The sequence below is a fragment of the Gekko japonicus genome, unplaced genomic scaffold (assembly GCF_001447785.1).
Source record: "Gekko japonicus isolate JY-2015 unplaced genomic scaffold, Gekko_japonicus_V1.1 scaffold256, whole genome shotgun sequence".
Lineage (NCBI taxonomy): Eukaryota > Metazoa > Chordata > Lepidosauria > Squamata > Gekkonidae > Gekko > Gekko japonicus.
The window spans coordinates 802,702-815,233 of NW_015161412.1; the positions used below are offsets into that span (position 1 = coordinate 802,702).

A 12,532-nucleotide genomic window follows, 5' to 3' on the forward strand; every position below is an offset into this window, starting at 1 on the left:
TCCCAACCCAGAAGCAGCAGACATGAAATGGAGCAGGGGCAGGAAGTCTGCTCAGACATCACACAGTGTGAAACCAAGCTCCTGTCTTGGCCTTTAGCTCTCTCACCCTCCGTCTCAAGGGGAGGGGATGCTTAAGCCTTTCTCTGGACATTACTCTCCTGCCTGAAACTGAACACACATGGACCCCCAACAGCTTTTGTCACCACAGGGTTTTAAATTATTAGACAATCTTATTTCACCAGTAAGAATTTAAGAAAGATTTAAGATTTTCACAATAACTTTGATTAGTGAGCCTGAAGATTGGTCTGTTATCTTGTGGATTGCCAGGTCCCCTCGCTGTCGTGGTGGGGGGATTTGGGGAGGCATTCCAGGGGTGGGATGTCACCCAGAAGTGATGTCATCGTGTCAGTGACGTCACATGCAGCGCTCTGGTTTTTCGGCAAAACTCTATGGTTTGTTGCCTTCAAAACCACAGTTTGCCCAAAAACCAGAGCATCACTCCCAGTGTTCCCTCTAAGCGGAGGTAGTGTGAGCTAGTTCACAGTTTTTTAGCCTCTGGCTCACACATTTTTGTCTCAGCTCAGGAAGGATGGCTCCAGAGCAAACTAATTTATGCAGTAGTCAAGTCGCTCACTCACAACTTTACTGCCAGTAGCTCACAAAGTAGAATTTTATTTATTAATTTATTATTATTTTCTATTTATATCCTGCCTTTCCTGCACAATTTTTGCTCACAAGACTCCACAGCTTAGAGGGAGCTGTCAGATTCCCACAAACTCAGGCTCAACAACATTCCTTCCAAAGGATCAAGTTTATTGAGTTCAGTAGAAGCAGGTCATCTGTGCATACATTCTGTGTAAAGGCTAACCCAACAGGCGGGAGAGGGGAAGATATACTGTGTTTGAAGTGGAGGGCCCTGATGGAGTTAATCCAATCAGAGGTGCAAGCCTTGCCTGCCGAAAATGACTACAGGTTCCCAGGGAGGCGAGAGTGCTAAGCATCAAGGTCAGGCAACAAGATAAGGCCAAGTGAGAAAAATGAAACCAGCATTCCAGGATATTAAGATGTTCACTCCACAGACCCCCCCCCACACACACACACACACAATGGCAGCATTGCTGGTAACCCTACACAGATTAGAGGGATCATTGGTCGCTGCGTGATGTCCCCAGTGTGATGACGTCACGCAGAAGTGAGGTCATCACGTCAGCCCTGTTACCATGTGTGCTTGTAACTGCATTGTCTGTACTGTGCTGATGCTATGTCTGTTAATAGTCTGTACATCTGTGCCTATGGGATAAGGGGATTGCTGTGTGTTTGTATGGCTTGCTTGGCATCTCATGCTTGCGTTTGGGTGAGCAAGGCTTGTGCTACAGAACACGTGCTTCCCTGCACTTTCCCAGCGTGCCTCAGGACAGAGACGACAAACGCCATTACGCTCATTTTGAAAGTTGGCAGAACAACAGGTTTCCCCACCATTGCTGATCTGTGGGAAACCACGTAACCCATCTTCCTATCCGGTTTGGCATCACAAAGAACATATCCTTTATTGCCTCCTGGACCAGGCACATCTCTGCAAGTCAAAAGTTGCCAAGAGAACGGACTTTTGACACCTGGCCACATGGCTCCCCTTTGAAGTTAGGGCAGATCATTTGAATATTGCCCCCTTCCCCTCAACTAGGATGTCACAACCCTTCTAACCTATAGCATAGTAAAGGGGACGGTTTTCTAGGGGTTTATTGGCCTTAAGCCAAGCCCAAAAACAAGCTTTTAAAAAGAGAAACACAGCCTTTGTTTCTCTGGTTAACCCATCCCTTCCCCACCTTGCAACTTAAGTACTGCAGGTGATTCTTACTGCGTTCTCTGAAGTCGCGACCAGAGAACCCGCACGTGGCTGGCTGGACTAGTCCGTGTGTCTTAGAATTCCACCAGTTGTTACTTAAGTTCCCCCATTTCTTCTACGAGGAGATTTCTTCTCAGCTTGGACCTCAGATAAGTATAAGCGATATCCTGTTGTGTTATCCCCTTGTCTGTTGGATTTATTGCTTTTCATGCTGATTGCTTTCTATATACTATTGTAACTAAGGAACTTGTGTGAATCTGCGTGTGCATCTGTTTTTCGTATGCTTGAGAACTGCTTAGTAAAAGGCAACATTTATTCATTAAACCTAGCGTGTTGTCTCACTTCCTGGGAAATAGGAGCGTTCGTTGTCCGATCCGCCCTCTGTATACACGGGAAAATTACTCACGCCGCGCCCACTGTCATACATAAGGCAGAGTCGGGCATTCGGAACCGTCCTTAGAGGAGGTCCGGTATCAGATTCTGCAGTCCCCAAAAGCAGGGGAATCCCTGCTGGGACCTGGGGGCTGACAACCCTATCTGTGTTTGAGGATGTTCCTGCCCTTATTTTCACCCATACCCAAAATGGTTTCTTTGACCTCCTGGTCTCTAAGCAACTACATCTCAGTCAAGAATGGTGTCATTCTTCTCTTTCAGGGAAACTATATAAAGTTTTCCTTGTGCCCTTCTTAGGAATGTGAAATGTACTCTAAACAGAGGTTAGAGTACATTATGTTTAAGAACAGAATGGTTGAACCTTTTTTTTCCAAATACCAGGCCCTGATCTTTTGCCTGTTTTATCCTATAAAGGAAGAACTTTCAGTCTTGTTCAGTATGCCAGCTTGTTCGTGAGTCTTGATCACTCAGATGAGTTCTCATCAGAATGATCATTCCTCAATAGAACTGCCTGCTTTGTTAGTAGAAAAAAGCCCTGAGTGGATCTTTTCTCTTCCAGACTGAACTTGGAAAAGGGGGGTACTTGAATTTTGAAAAACACCCCTAACCAAAATGCATGCTTGCAAATGCTTGTGTATAATGCGTAGTTTAGACTGTAGAAGTTAGAATAAGTATATATTTATAATTCCTTAAGTCTTTCCCCATAAAAACAGGTTTCAGTTGCAAACTTTTTCTGTATTTGAAAAAAAAAAATGCAGTGTGCCCACTTGCACCTGCTGATGCAGTTAAATATAGCTGTATATTGTAAATGTGTTCCAGTAAGGCAAACAACAAAATTATCTGAGACAAGTAATAGCAACCCTCCCCTCCAAGCTTATCAGATATGATTCCAAGCTGTATGGTTTATTGTACACTTGATAGATACAATCACATGAGCTAGGTTTGCCAACCCCCGGGTGGTGGCTGGAAATCTCCTGGGATTACAAATGATTACCAGGAGACAGAGTTCACCGGGAGAAAATGGCTGCTTTGGAAGGCAGTCTCTATGGTATTATACCCCACTGAAGTCCCCCCCTCCCCTTCCCAAACCCTTCTCTCCTCAGGCTCCACCCCCAAACCTCCAGGTATTTACCAACATAGAGCTGGTGGAGCTTGTTCCCAGGAAAGCGTGTATAGGATTGCAAGTTAATGTTGCTTTGTACAACATGTGAACAGCCTCAATTAAACACAGAGCTTCTAAACATGCAGGTCCCCTTACAGAGTGCAGATTTGTATATGACAAATAATTGAGATGAACGGTAGAAGACCATAAGAACACAAGAGAAGCCAACGTTGGATCAGGCCAATGACCCATCCAGTCCAACACTGTGTCACACAGTGGCCAAAAATACCAGGTGCCATCAGGAGGTCCAGCAGTGGGGCCGGGACACTAGAAGCCCTCCCACTGTTGCCCCCCCCCCCAAGCACCAAGCATGCAGATACATTGCCCAAGGTTGTGGGATGGGTCCCACCAAGAGTTGTAAAGTCTTTATATCCCAACTTTCTCTCTAGTGGGAACACAAAATGGCTTAAACTGTTTCATCTCCTCTAGTTTATCTTGACAATAACCTTAAGAGGTAGGTTAGGCTGAGAATGTGCGACAGGCTCAAGACCACCCGATAAACCTCCATGGGAGAGTTGGAATATATACCAGGGTACACGTGAAGCTGCCTTATATTGAATCAGACCATTGGTCCATCAAAGCCGTATTGTCTACTCAGATTGGCAGCAGCTCTCCAGGCCAGTGTCTTTCACATTACCTGCTGCCGGTCCTTTTAACTGAAGATGCCCGGAATTAAACCTGAGACCTTCTGTATGCTAAGCAGCTGCTTTACCACTGAATCACAGGGCATTATCAAATCATAATCAGAAAGGTATACTTTATGAATAACTAGGGAAAAGGCCCATTGTGGAAATAAATACAACGGCCTCTAGAAAGAGGCTCTGGGTGGGTGCCTCGGCCTTGGACACTCAGTGTCAATTTGCTGTGGCGACCTCAGCAGGGTATAATGACACTGAGTCCACCATTTTCTCCAGAGCAACTGATCTCTGCTACCTAAAGAAATTTTGAGTGATCTCCAGCACTCACCTGGAGATTGGCAACAATGGTTCCCCAGAAGGGAATAGTTGGTTTAGAGAGTGGAGTCTATGGCTTTGTACCTGTCTGAGGTCCCACGCCTCCTGAAACCTCACCCTCTCCAGGCTCCATCCCTCACATCTCCAGGAATTTCCCACCTGGAGTTGGCGACCCTATCTCCTTCCCAGCCAATCATCAACCCACCTTTATTTCCCCCTCACTCTTCAGCTTTCCACCCCCCACACACCTGCAGCCTCTCCCGTGCTCTGAAGCCCTGACTGCTACGTCACATTGGCTGTCATACAGGGGCCACCTCAGCAGCATATAAGGATACAGAGCCCACCATTTTCTCCAGGGGAACTGATCTCTGCCATCTGGAAAGCAGTTGTAATTCTGAGGTATCTCCAGCCCTCACCTGGAGCTTAAAAACCTCTGTGTTCCGAGGCAGAGGCCAATGAGGCTGCATATGCAAATAACCTCTGTGTTCTGACTGGCTATGGCGGGGGGGGAGAGGAAAAGCAAAATGTTTAGAATGTTGGAGGCAGGACTCAGGCAAAGCACCCAGTGAATAGGGAGACCTGATTTTGGAGCATATGGAATGTTCTAGAGAAGTGCCACTACCATTCGGCTTTTATTTATAAGGGAGATAGCAATCATAAATGTAGGCTTGGAACATACGACTAAGTTCCATGGTCTCTGGATAGTCTTTGCAGTGGAGCACACTTTCTCTTCCACTAAAACTGGTTTTTTCAAGATCAATTGTTTCTAATAGGCCTTGCACAAATGAAAGTTTTAAAGGAAGAGGAAGCTTGTGCCGCAGCAGAGACTCTCTAGTGTGCACAGAACTTTTTCATAGGATCCAAGTTACTGTCTGTAAGATACCACAAATTAAAACCCCACTCTGCTTTAGAAAATCATAATGCCTTGTGTACAATATAACTACTGCTCCTCTTCAGTGATTCTGCAAATTACTGAAATAATTCAATATCTAACCTTGAAATAATGAGGCTTAGACATATTTGCACATCTAATTTAATTTCACCCTTTCACATTTTAAATGCAAATTATGCTTTTTCGCACTGTGTTTTTAAGAATTAAAAATGTATTTCATGTTTGCTTTTGAATAATGAAAATACTAATTTAATTTCACCCTTTCACATTTTAAGTTAAACTTTAAATAAAACTTTAAAAAAAAAAAAGAATTAAAAATGTATTTCATGTTTGCTTTTGAATAATTGTATGGCATAATAGCTCCCAATTAAATTGCTAATCAGTGTGGCTTTATATGAGGTGAAAACATCTGGGAAAGAGGCCCACTGAACACTAGAGTACTTGAGTACTGTACTGTAATGAAGTGCTATTATAACTCAACTCAGTGAACCAAGGCAAACTGTCAGCTTCAAAATCTGAAACATTCTAGCCTTGTGAGTTGACTCCGTTGTTGCTCACACGTGCTTTGGGACAGAAGGAGATGTGTGGGTGAGGTAAGATGGGCAATGGGAAATCTAGCATGATGCAGTGGTTTTAGAGTGTCAGACCTGGAGATTCCGTTTCAAAGCTCCACTCTGTCACAGAGGCTCACTAGGTGACCGGTCGCACCACTCTCAGCTTAACTTCATCATAAGATTGTTGTGGTGAGGATAAAAGAAGAAGGGGAGAACAATGCTGTAAGCTCCTAGAGGTAGGAAAGTAAGGAGAGGGGTCCCAATGATACAGTTGCTGAAGAAAACAGACATGGAAGGCAATAAACCAGAGAAACAGGAATGTGGTTTATGAGTTAAAGGTCTGAAGAATAGGAGGAAAGAGTAGACAGGTTTGAGACAAAGGAGAGCTAATGGGGGGGGGGGTAGTGCTGTGTGCAAAAAGTCACCGGACCTCAGAAGGGTGCACACGGCTGCTGACAGAGAGAGGGAGGGAGAGAGAAGATGAGGTAAAACTTTCTACCACTGTACTGAGGGCAGGAAAGAACTGACAGGTAAAAGAAGCATTTGACTATTTTGTACCTATCACAGGAATGTTCCACCTCTGCTTGCCACTCTCCAGTGAGGCTACTTAAAGACCCACCCCATTGCCAACATGAATTTCATTAATCCATTTCCCCAAAACTCTCATAGCAAATGCGTGGAAGGAAGTGAATCTAGTTCTAACCAGTTTTGTCACATTTTAGAACATATATCAGTCTTTACTCCCAGTTTAGTCTGAAGACATGCCAGACTGGAAAGAGCTTCACACAAATTCTGCACAGGAAGAGTCAATACATGCCTGAATGAGTATCAGGAACATGGCTAGAAGTGTGCAGTGGGAGGGGGGGGAATGGTATTTTTTGGATTTGGGTATAATGAAGCCGATTTTTTTCAGTATTCCCGAATATACCCAAATATCAATACCGGTGTAACAGGCCGGATTAACCCCCCGGCCAGAGTAACCCCGGGTTAATCTAGCCGGCTGTAACAGGCCAGATTCACCCCCCGGCCAGAGTAACCCCGGGGTTACTCTGGCCTAGGCTAGAATAACCCACCCATTCACCCCCAGGCCAGAGAAATCCCAGGGTTACTCTGGCCTAGGCTAGAATAACCCCCCCCCCAGGCCGGATTAACCCCCCAGGCCTGCTTTCTGGGGCTGCTGTCTCTTCCTACTAAGAGATAACCCTGATGTACTGGATACACTGACAACCATTAATAAAAAGCTCCGTTCAACCGTCAGCACCAACATCCACTCTGCCCAGGAATACCAGAAGCGTGGCTTTGATCTTCACTACCAAGAGGAATCTCAGATTAATCCGGCCTGTTACACCCGTAATGTATTGGTATCAGAAAAATTCGGCTCCCTTATTTCCTATGGGGCCATTGTAGTCAATGACAAAATCTTCTAAGGAATATTCAGTGGGCTGAGGGGAGGGGTTTGAGATAGCGGCATCAGATTTGTCCTGTAGCTGCTGGAGCCTCTCCCCAAAAGAACCCCCAAGTTTGGAAAAGTTTGGACCAGGGGGTCCAATTCTAGGTGCATCCAAAGAGGGTGCCCCCATTCTCCATTGTTTCCAAAGGCAGGCAGATATAACAACAGCCCAGCAGTTTCTCCCAGAGAATCTCTGCAGTAGAAACTAAGTGAGGTGTGGTGTGAGGAGGCATATTTGCAAGGCCAGCAGTAGAACCAGTGCCACTGTGGCAGTGCCAAAACCCAACAGGAGAATCTGAGAATCTCTGAAGTATAGGGGGCATGCTTGCAAGGCCGGCAGCAGAACCAGTGCAGTGTTCTAGTGCTAGTGCCCCGCAGCAGAACCAAGTGCCAACCTACCTATCAACAGAACCCAGTACCATTGTGGCAAATGCCAGCTGAACAGGAGGACTGATGTCAACTTAAGCACAGAATCATCACAACAACAATACACAGAAGAATTTTTTAAAAGAACAAATTTCTGTGATTGGCCAAAGAGCAGTGTGCCCACCCTTACCTGTAATCCTATTGGCCAGTGCTCCTCCCCCCTCCTGTCCCTGGGAGAGCAAGCTAGTAGTTGGGTTTCAAGTTCTGATTCGGCTTGCTGAGTACCTGAAAAATAATGAAAAGGAAATTTTTTTGTGTTTTTTTGGTTTGGCTTTACCCTAAACATGACTTTCCTTTTATATCTCAAGGGTGCCCAACTTTTTAATACTCGTTTGTTTTCTCCCCATTCACAGGCTCTGTATATGTTCTATGCCTTGGCCATTGTATGTGATGACTTCTTTGTTCCATCTTTAGAGAAAATTTGTGAGGTAAGTGCGAGAGATTTTTTGCTCACTTTTATAAATATGTTCACTATATGAAGTTGTGATCTGTATACTAAGGGAGAAGGAACATCAGGTGTACCAGTCAAATGCTTGGATCCTGAGGTAAATCTCTACCGACAGAAAGGATTGAAGAATGCTCCTACCAGAGCCAAAAATAATCCCCTAAATGGGAGACAGGGAACCTCTAGAAACATGAACCTGCCTTATATAACATTAACACATGATGCTGCCTTGGTCCATCAAGGTCAGCATTGTCTACTCAAACTGGCAGCAGCACTCCAGGATCTCAGACAGAGGTCATTCACATCACCTGTTGCCAGAGCCTGTAACTGGAGATGCCAGGGACTGAACCTGGGGAAGTCAGAGATCTAATGAAGGAGGGTGGAGATGGTGCATATCGTCTCCACTTCTGCTAGCACATATTTTCTATGAGACACAATCCCAAACCAGCGTTCTTTAAATGCATCTTTTGTAACTTTTCTCAGAGTGTATTCCTGTTTGAGGTCTGCCACAACTCTAATTCTATAGATAATGTCAGCCAAAGGGAGCATTTTAAAAGCTTGGCCTCTCTGCCCCGCTCACATGTTAAAATGGTACAGAGAATTGACATAACCAGTCCTGATTTTTCTTTCTTTCAGAAACTACATTTGAGCGAAGATGTTGCGGGAGCCACATTTATGGCTGCAGGAAGCTCAACCCCAGAATTATTTGCTTCAGTCATAGGTAAGAAAGCTACCTGCAAAAGTGGAAAATGTGAAATTGGTTTCTAAATTAGAGTGCAAGAATTGCTACTATAAAGTTGTATCTGCACATACCACCAATGTTCAAAATAAATATTCCAGTGAATGTCTAATATCGGACTCTATTTGTTATCAGTGACCTTCCACTAAGGGCATTTTTGCACAGGACTGACTTAAGAGATCAGAGGTGCTCATGCAGCCCTATCTCACCATAGTCCAACTCATTTTGGTCTCCTGTCCATGACTATGGGTAATGAGGGTGACTATGGTAACAATACAGGCTATGCCGTCTGCAACTCTATGTGGTGGCAACCATACAAACCTACCCAACCATTGCAGTCATCTTTGGGGGTCCTGCTGCAGAGGTCCTTGTCATCTGAGGGTAAATATGTGGTGACTTGAGAAGAGAGCTTCTAGGTTGTGGCACCAAAACTGTGGAATTCCCTCCTGCCAGAGGGTAAAAGCTTTTTGCTTCATTTGGTGTCCCATCCTCTTTCTTGTTTATATTATAACTGCTTTTTTACAGGTAAGTATTATTGATTTTTAATGTTCACAGCCTTGAGGACCAAATTGGGTAGAAAGGCAGGTTACAAACATTTTAAGTAAATAATAACCTGGAAGAAAAGGTTCCTGCCCTAATGATATTACCTTATTATATAAGGTTAACATTCAAATAAAGATAACTTCCTATCCTTTTGTAAGCAAACTTGCTGCAAAGCGGCTACCATTTGGTTGCAAAAGAATGCAGGTGCATGATATACTGAGCAACCAGCAATGCTGGATTCTTAGTCTCCTCCTTGCCTCCTTGTGTTTCTGCTCTCTTCACTAGTCCCACTGGCCAGTCTGTGTGCAGTGGTTACTCTTGCCTCTTCTGATCATGTTCTACCTCCTTTTTCTCTTCCCCTTCATTCCTTCACCCAATTTCCTCTTTTGTTCCTCACTGCACAGTTGACCGCCTCTGGTTTCCTCAGGACTGTGAGCAGCCTTTGCTTACTCTAAGCTGCTTGTATGATATTTCTCCAGGGAAATATCCTTCCTCCCTCCCTTTTCTTGAAGAAGCTGGTGGCTGTTGATGCTGCACAGCTCAAGTCTTCTCATGGCACAACTCTGAGTCTGGAATGATGCTTTCTCAGGCCACAGAGTATATTGTACAATTTATTTTAATTTTTTAAAAAATATTACTCTTACAGACATGCACACAGACCTTTCTCTTGCTCTCCCTTCAGGTGTGTTCATCACTCATGGTGATGTAGGAGTTGGAACCATTGTTGGTTCGGCAGTTTTCAATATCCTCTGCATAATTGGAGTTTGCGGGATTTTTGCTGGACAGGTTAGTTGGGTTTCTCACATTCTTGCCTCCCAGTTACAGCAACAGAGGACAAATAAGAGAAGGTGATAAAGAATAAATTTTGTCTGAATGCAAAGGTCACCATTGTATTGTGGACATAATGTGTTAGATTTCTGGTGCGGGTCCTATTGTTGCATGAATGACTCAATGGGAAACAGCATTGCAGAGTCTGTGCAAAAGTGCACATATTAATATAAATGTTGGCTTGAGAAAACATGTCCTTTACTTCCCACAATGCTGAGTTCATGGCTGGAATAGTGGGTTATATCCTACCAGCCTTTCCACCAGGCTCGCCATTTGCCAATGGAGACAGGAGACCTCCTCCCCTAACTCCGGTTTGCTGCCACCACTCCACAGGTGACCAGGAGAAAAATAAAACAAAAAATAGCTGTTGGTGTGATGGTGTTACATCACTTCTGGGAAAAACCTGGAAGTGACATAATGCTGTCATGCCAACAGCACCCCCACCTAGACCCCCATTGGTTGCCAGCCTCTGGCTGGTAACCATATTTTCCACTGAAAAAATAGAGAGAGAAGAGGTTTCTTCTGGTCACCAAAAAAGTCTGTACCTGGATTGTGGGACCCATGTGGAGCAAAGTTTTGGTGAGGAAGGGAATTGGGCAAAAGTAAGTGAAAAAGCTGGTAGGATATCACCCAGTGTTTTTTAGCCTCATAATCAGACTGATTTATTTAGTTCCTCAATTACTCTCAGGAGAAGGAGAGGACCAGTGCCCCTTCCTCCTGAAGTGTTTGTTTATTTGAACATTTACAGGAGTAGGAACTACTGCACCCACGGCTTTTTCTGTAGAAAAAGCCCAGCAGGAACTCATTAGCATAATAGATCACACCCAGCAGCAGAAACTCATTAGCATATTAGGCCACACCCCTGACAGCACAGCTCATTAGCATATTAGGCCACACACCCCATGCTTTCCCATGGCTTGCCTGGGCCCCAAGCTGGTCCTTGGACAAGCCGGGGAAGGCACGGGGAGGCATTTAAATGCCTCCCCGATCCTTCCAGACCCCCCCCCCGGCCCACCCACCTCAGAGTCACCAGGGGGTCGCTCTCCAGGCCTTCCCTCTGTAGCTATGCACGCAGAGGTTTTGGCTGTAGTGGGCGTGGCCAACTCTGAAGCCAGCTGGAACTCCGTTCCTGTGCGTTCCTGCCCAAAAATAGCCTTGACTGCACCCCTTTCCAGGATGCCTCAGTCCATCGCGAACAATGTGGTTACTTGCAGCAGAGGACCTCTGGGACATTCCCTCATGTATTTACTAACCCTGACCCTCCTTAGGGGAAAAATAATGTTCTTAAATCCAATACAAACATAAGGGGACTAAGGCAGACCTTTCTGAATAACAGTACCTGAAGCTGTTTGCCAAATACTCAGCTTGAACATAACCCCCTTTCATTTGGAGAGGCTGGTAAACTGTAATAAATAATGGATGCAAGCAGAGCACAGCAATCCTGTTGCTGTCAATGGAAATGTGCTGAACTCTCCTACTTCAGTCAGTGGGACAGAAAAGTGCTTCATGTTGACTGCACTGTGCCCAGTAAGAATTTAGTTCTAGTTTCCATTTGACCGCAGTCCAGAAATAGACTATTATTTCTGTTAATTTTCTGTTTCCTAAATGATGTGGCAGGTGGGTTACACATTTGCATTTTAATACTGTCTGTAATTCTCATCATTTCACAGTCTTGAACTCTTTTACATAGGCCTGTAGGTATGCTCGTGTATTTTCCCTTCCTCCTTCAGTTTAGAAGAATTCACTTCTGAAAACTGTTTCTAGATAATGGTTGCACAATTAAAATCCCACTGGTTTCATGGATCTGATGGATGGGACTGAATTTTAGACAACAGAAGTTTATAAGTTAGCCTTTAATATATTTTATCTGTTGTGGGGGGAGAGATTTTGGTGTAGTGGTTAAGAGCGGCAGACTCTAATCTAGACAATTGGGTTCGATTCCCCTCTCCACCACATGAAGCCAGCTGGGTGACCTTGGGTCAGTCACAGCTCTCTCAGCCCCTAAAAACGAGTCTACCTTACCACTAGCATAATGCTAAGAGCTAGAACTTGTGGCTGCCAGACAATCTTTGGATCTCCTGGCTATTCTATACACAATGCCATACGATAATTAATTTTAATGAATTAATTAATCTGTTGTGGGTTTGGAATTAAACTAGTGTTTTTTAAAAGAATTCTGGCTGCCCTTTTTAGCAGTTCTTTTTCTATTAAAGTCCTGGACTGCTTCGCACCATACAAATAGCCATGTTCAATCTGATGGGCAAATGCCCCCAGGAAAGTCCATGTTATTACTCTTTTTTGCTT

The 12,532-nt window shown here is 44.5% G+C and overlaps 1 protein-coding gene across 1 annotated transcript in view; it reads left to right on the forward strand.

The window, feature by feature from the left end:
• Positions 1-12,532, forward strand: part of SLC24A4 (solute carrier family 24 (sodium/potassium/calcium exchanger), member 4) — a 172,513-nt gene that overhangs the window by 125,657 nt on the left and 34,324 nt on the right. The window contains exons 4-6 of the mRNA XM_015427138.1: positions 8,027-8,101; positions 8,755-8,839; positions 10,083-10,186. Coding sequence (XP_015282624.1) covers positions 8,027-8,101; positions 8,755-8,839; positions 10,083-10,186 — 264 coding nt within the window. The remainder of the gene's footprint in view (positions 1-8,026; positions 8,102-8,754; positions 8,840-10,082; positions 10,187-12,532) is intronic.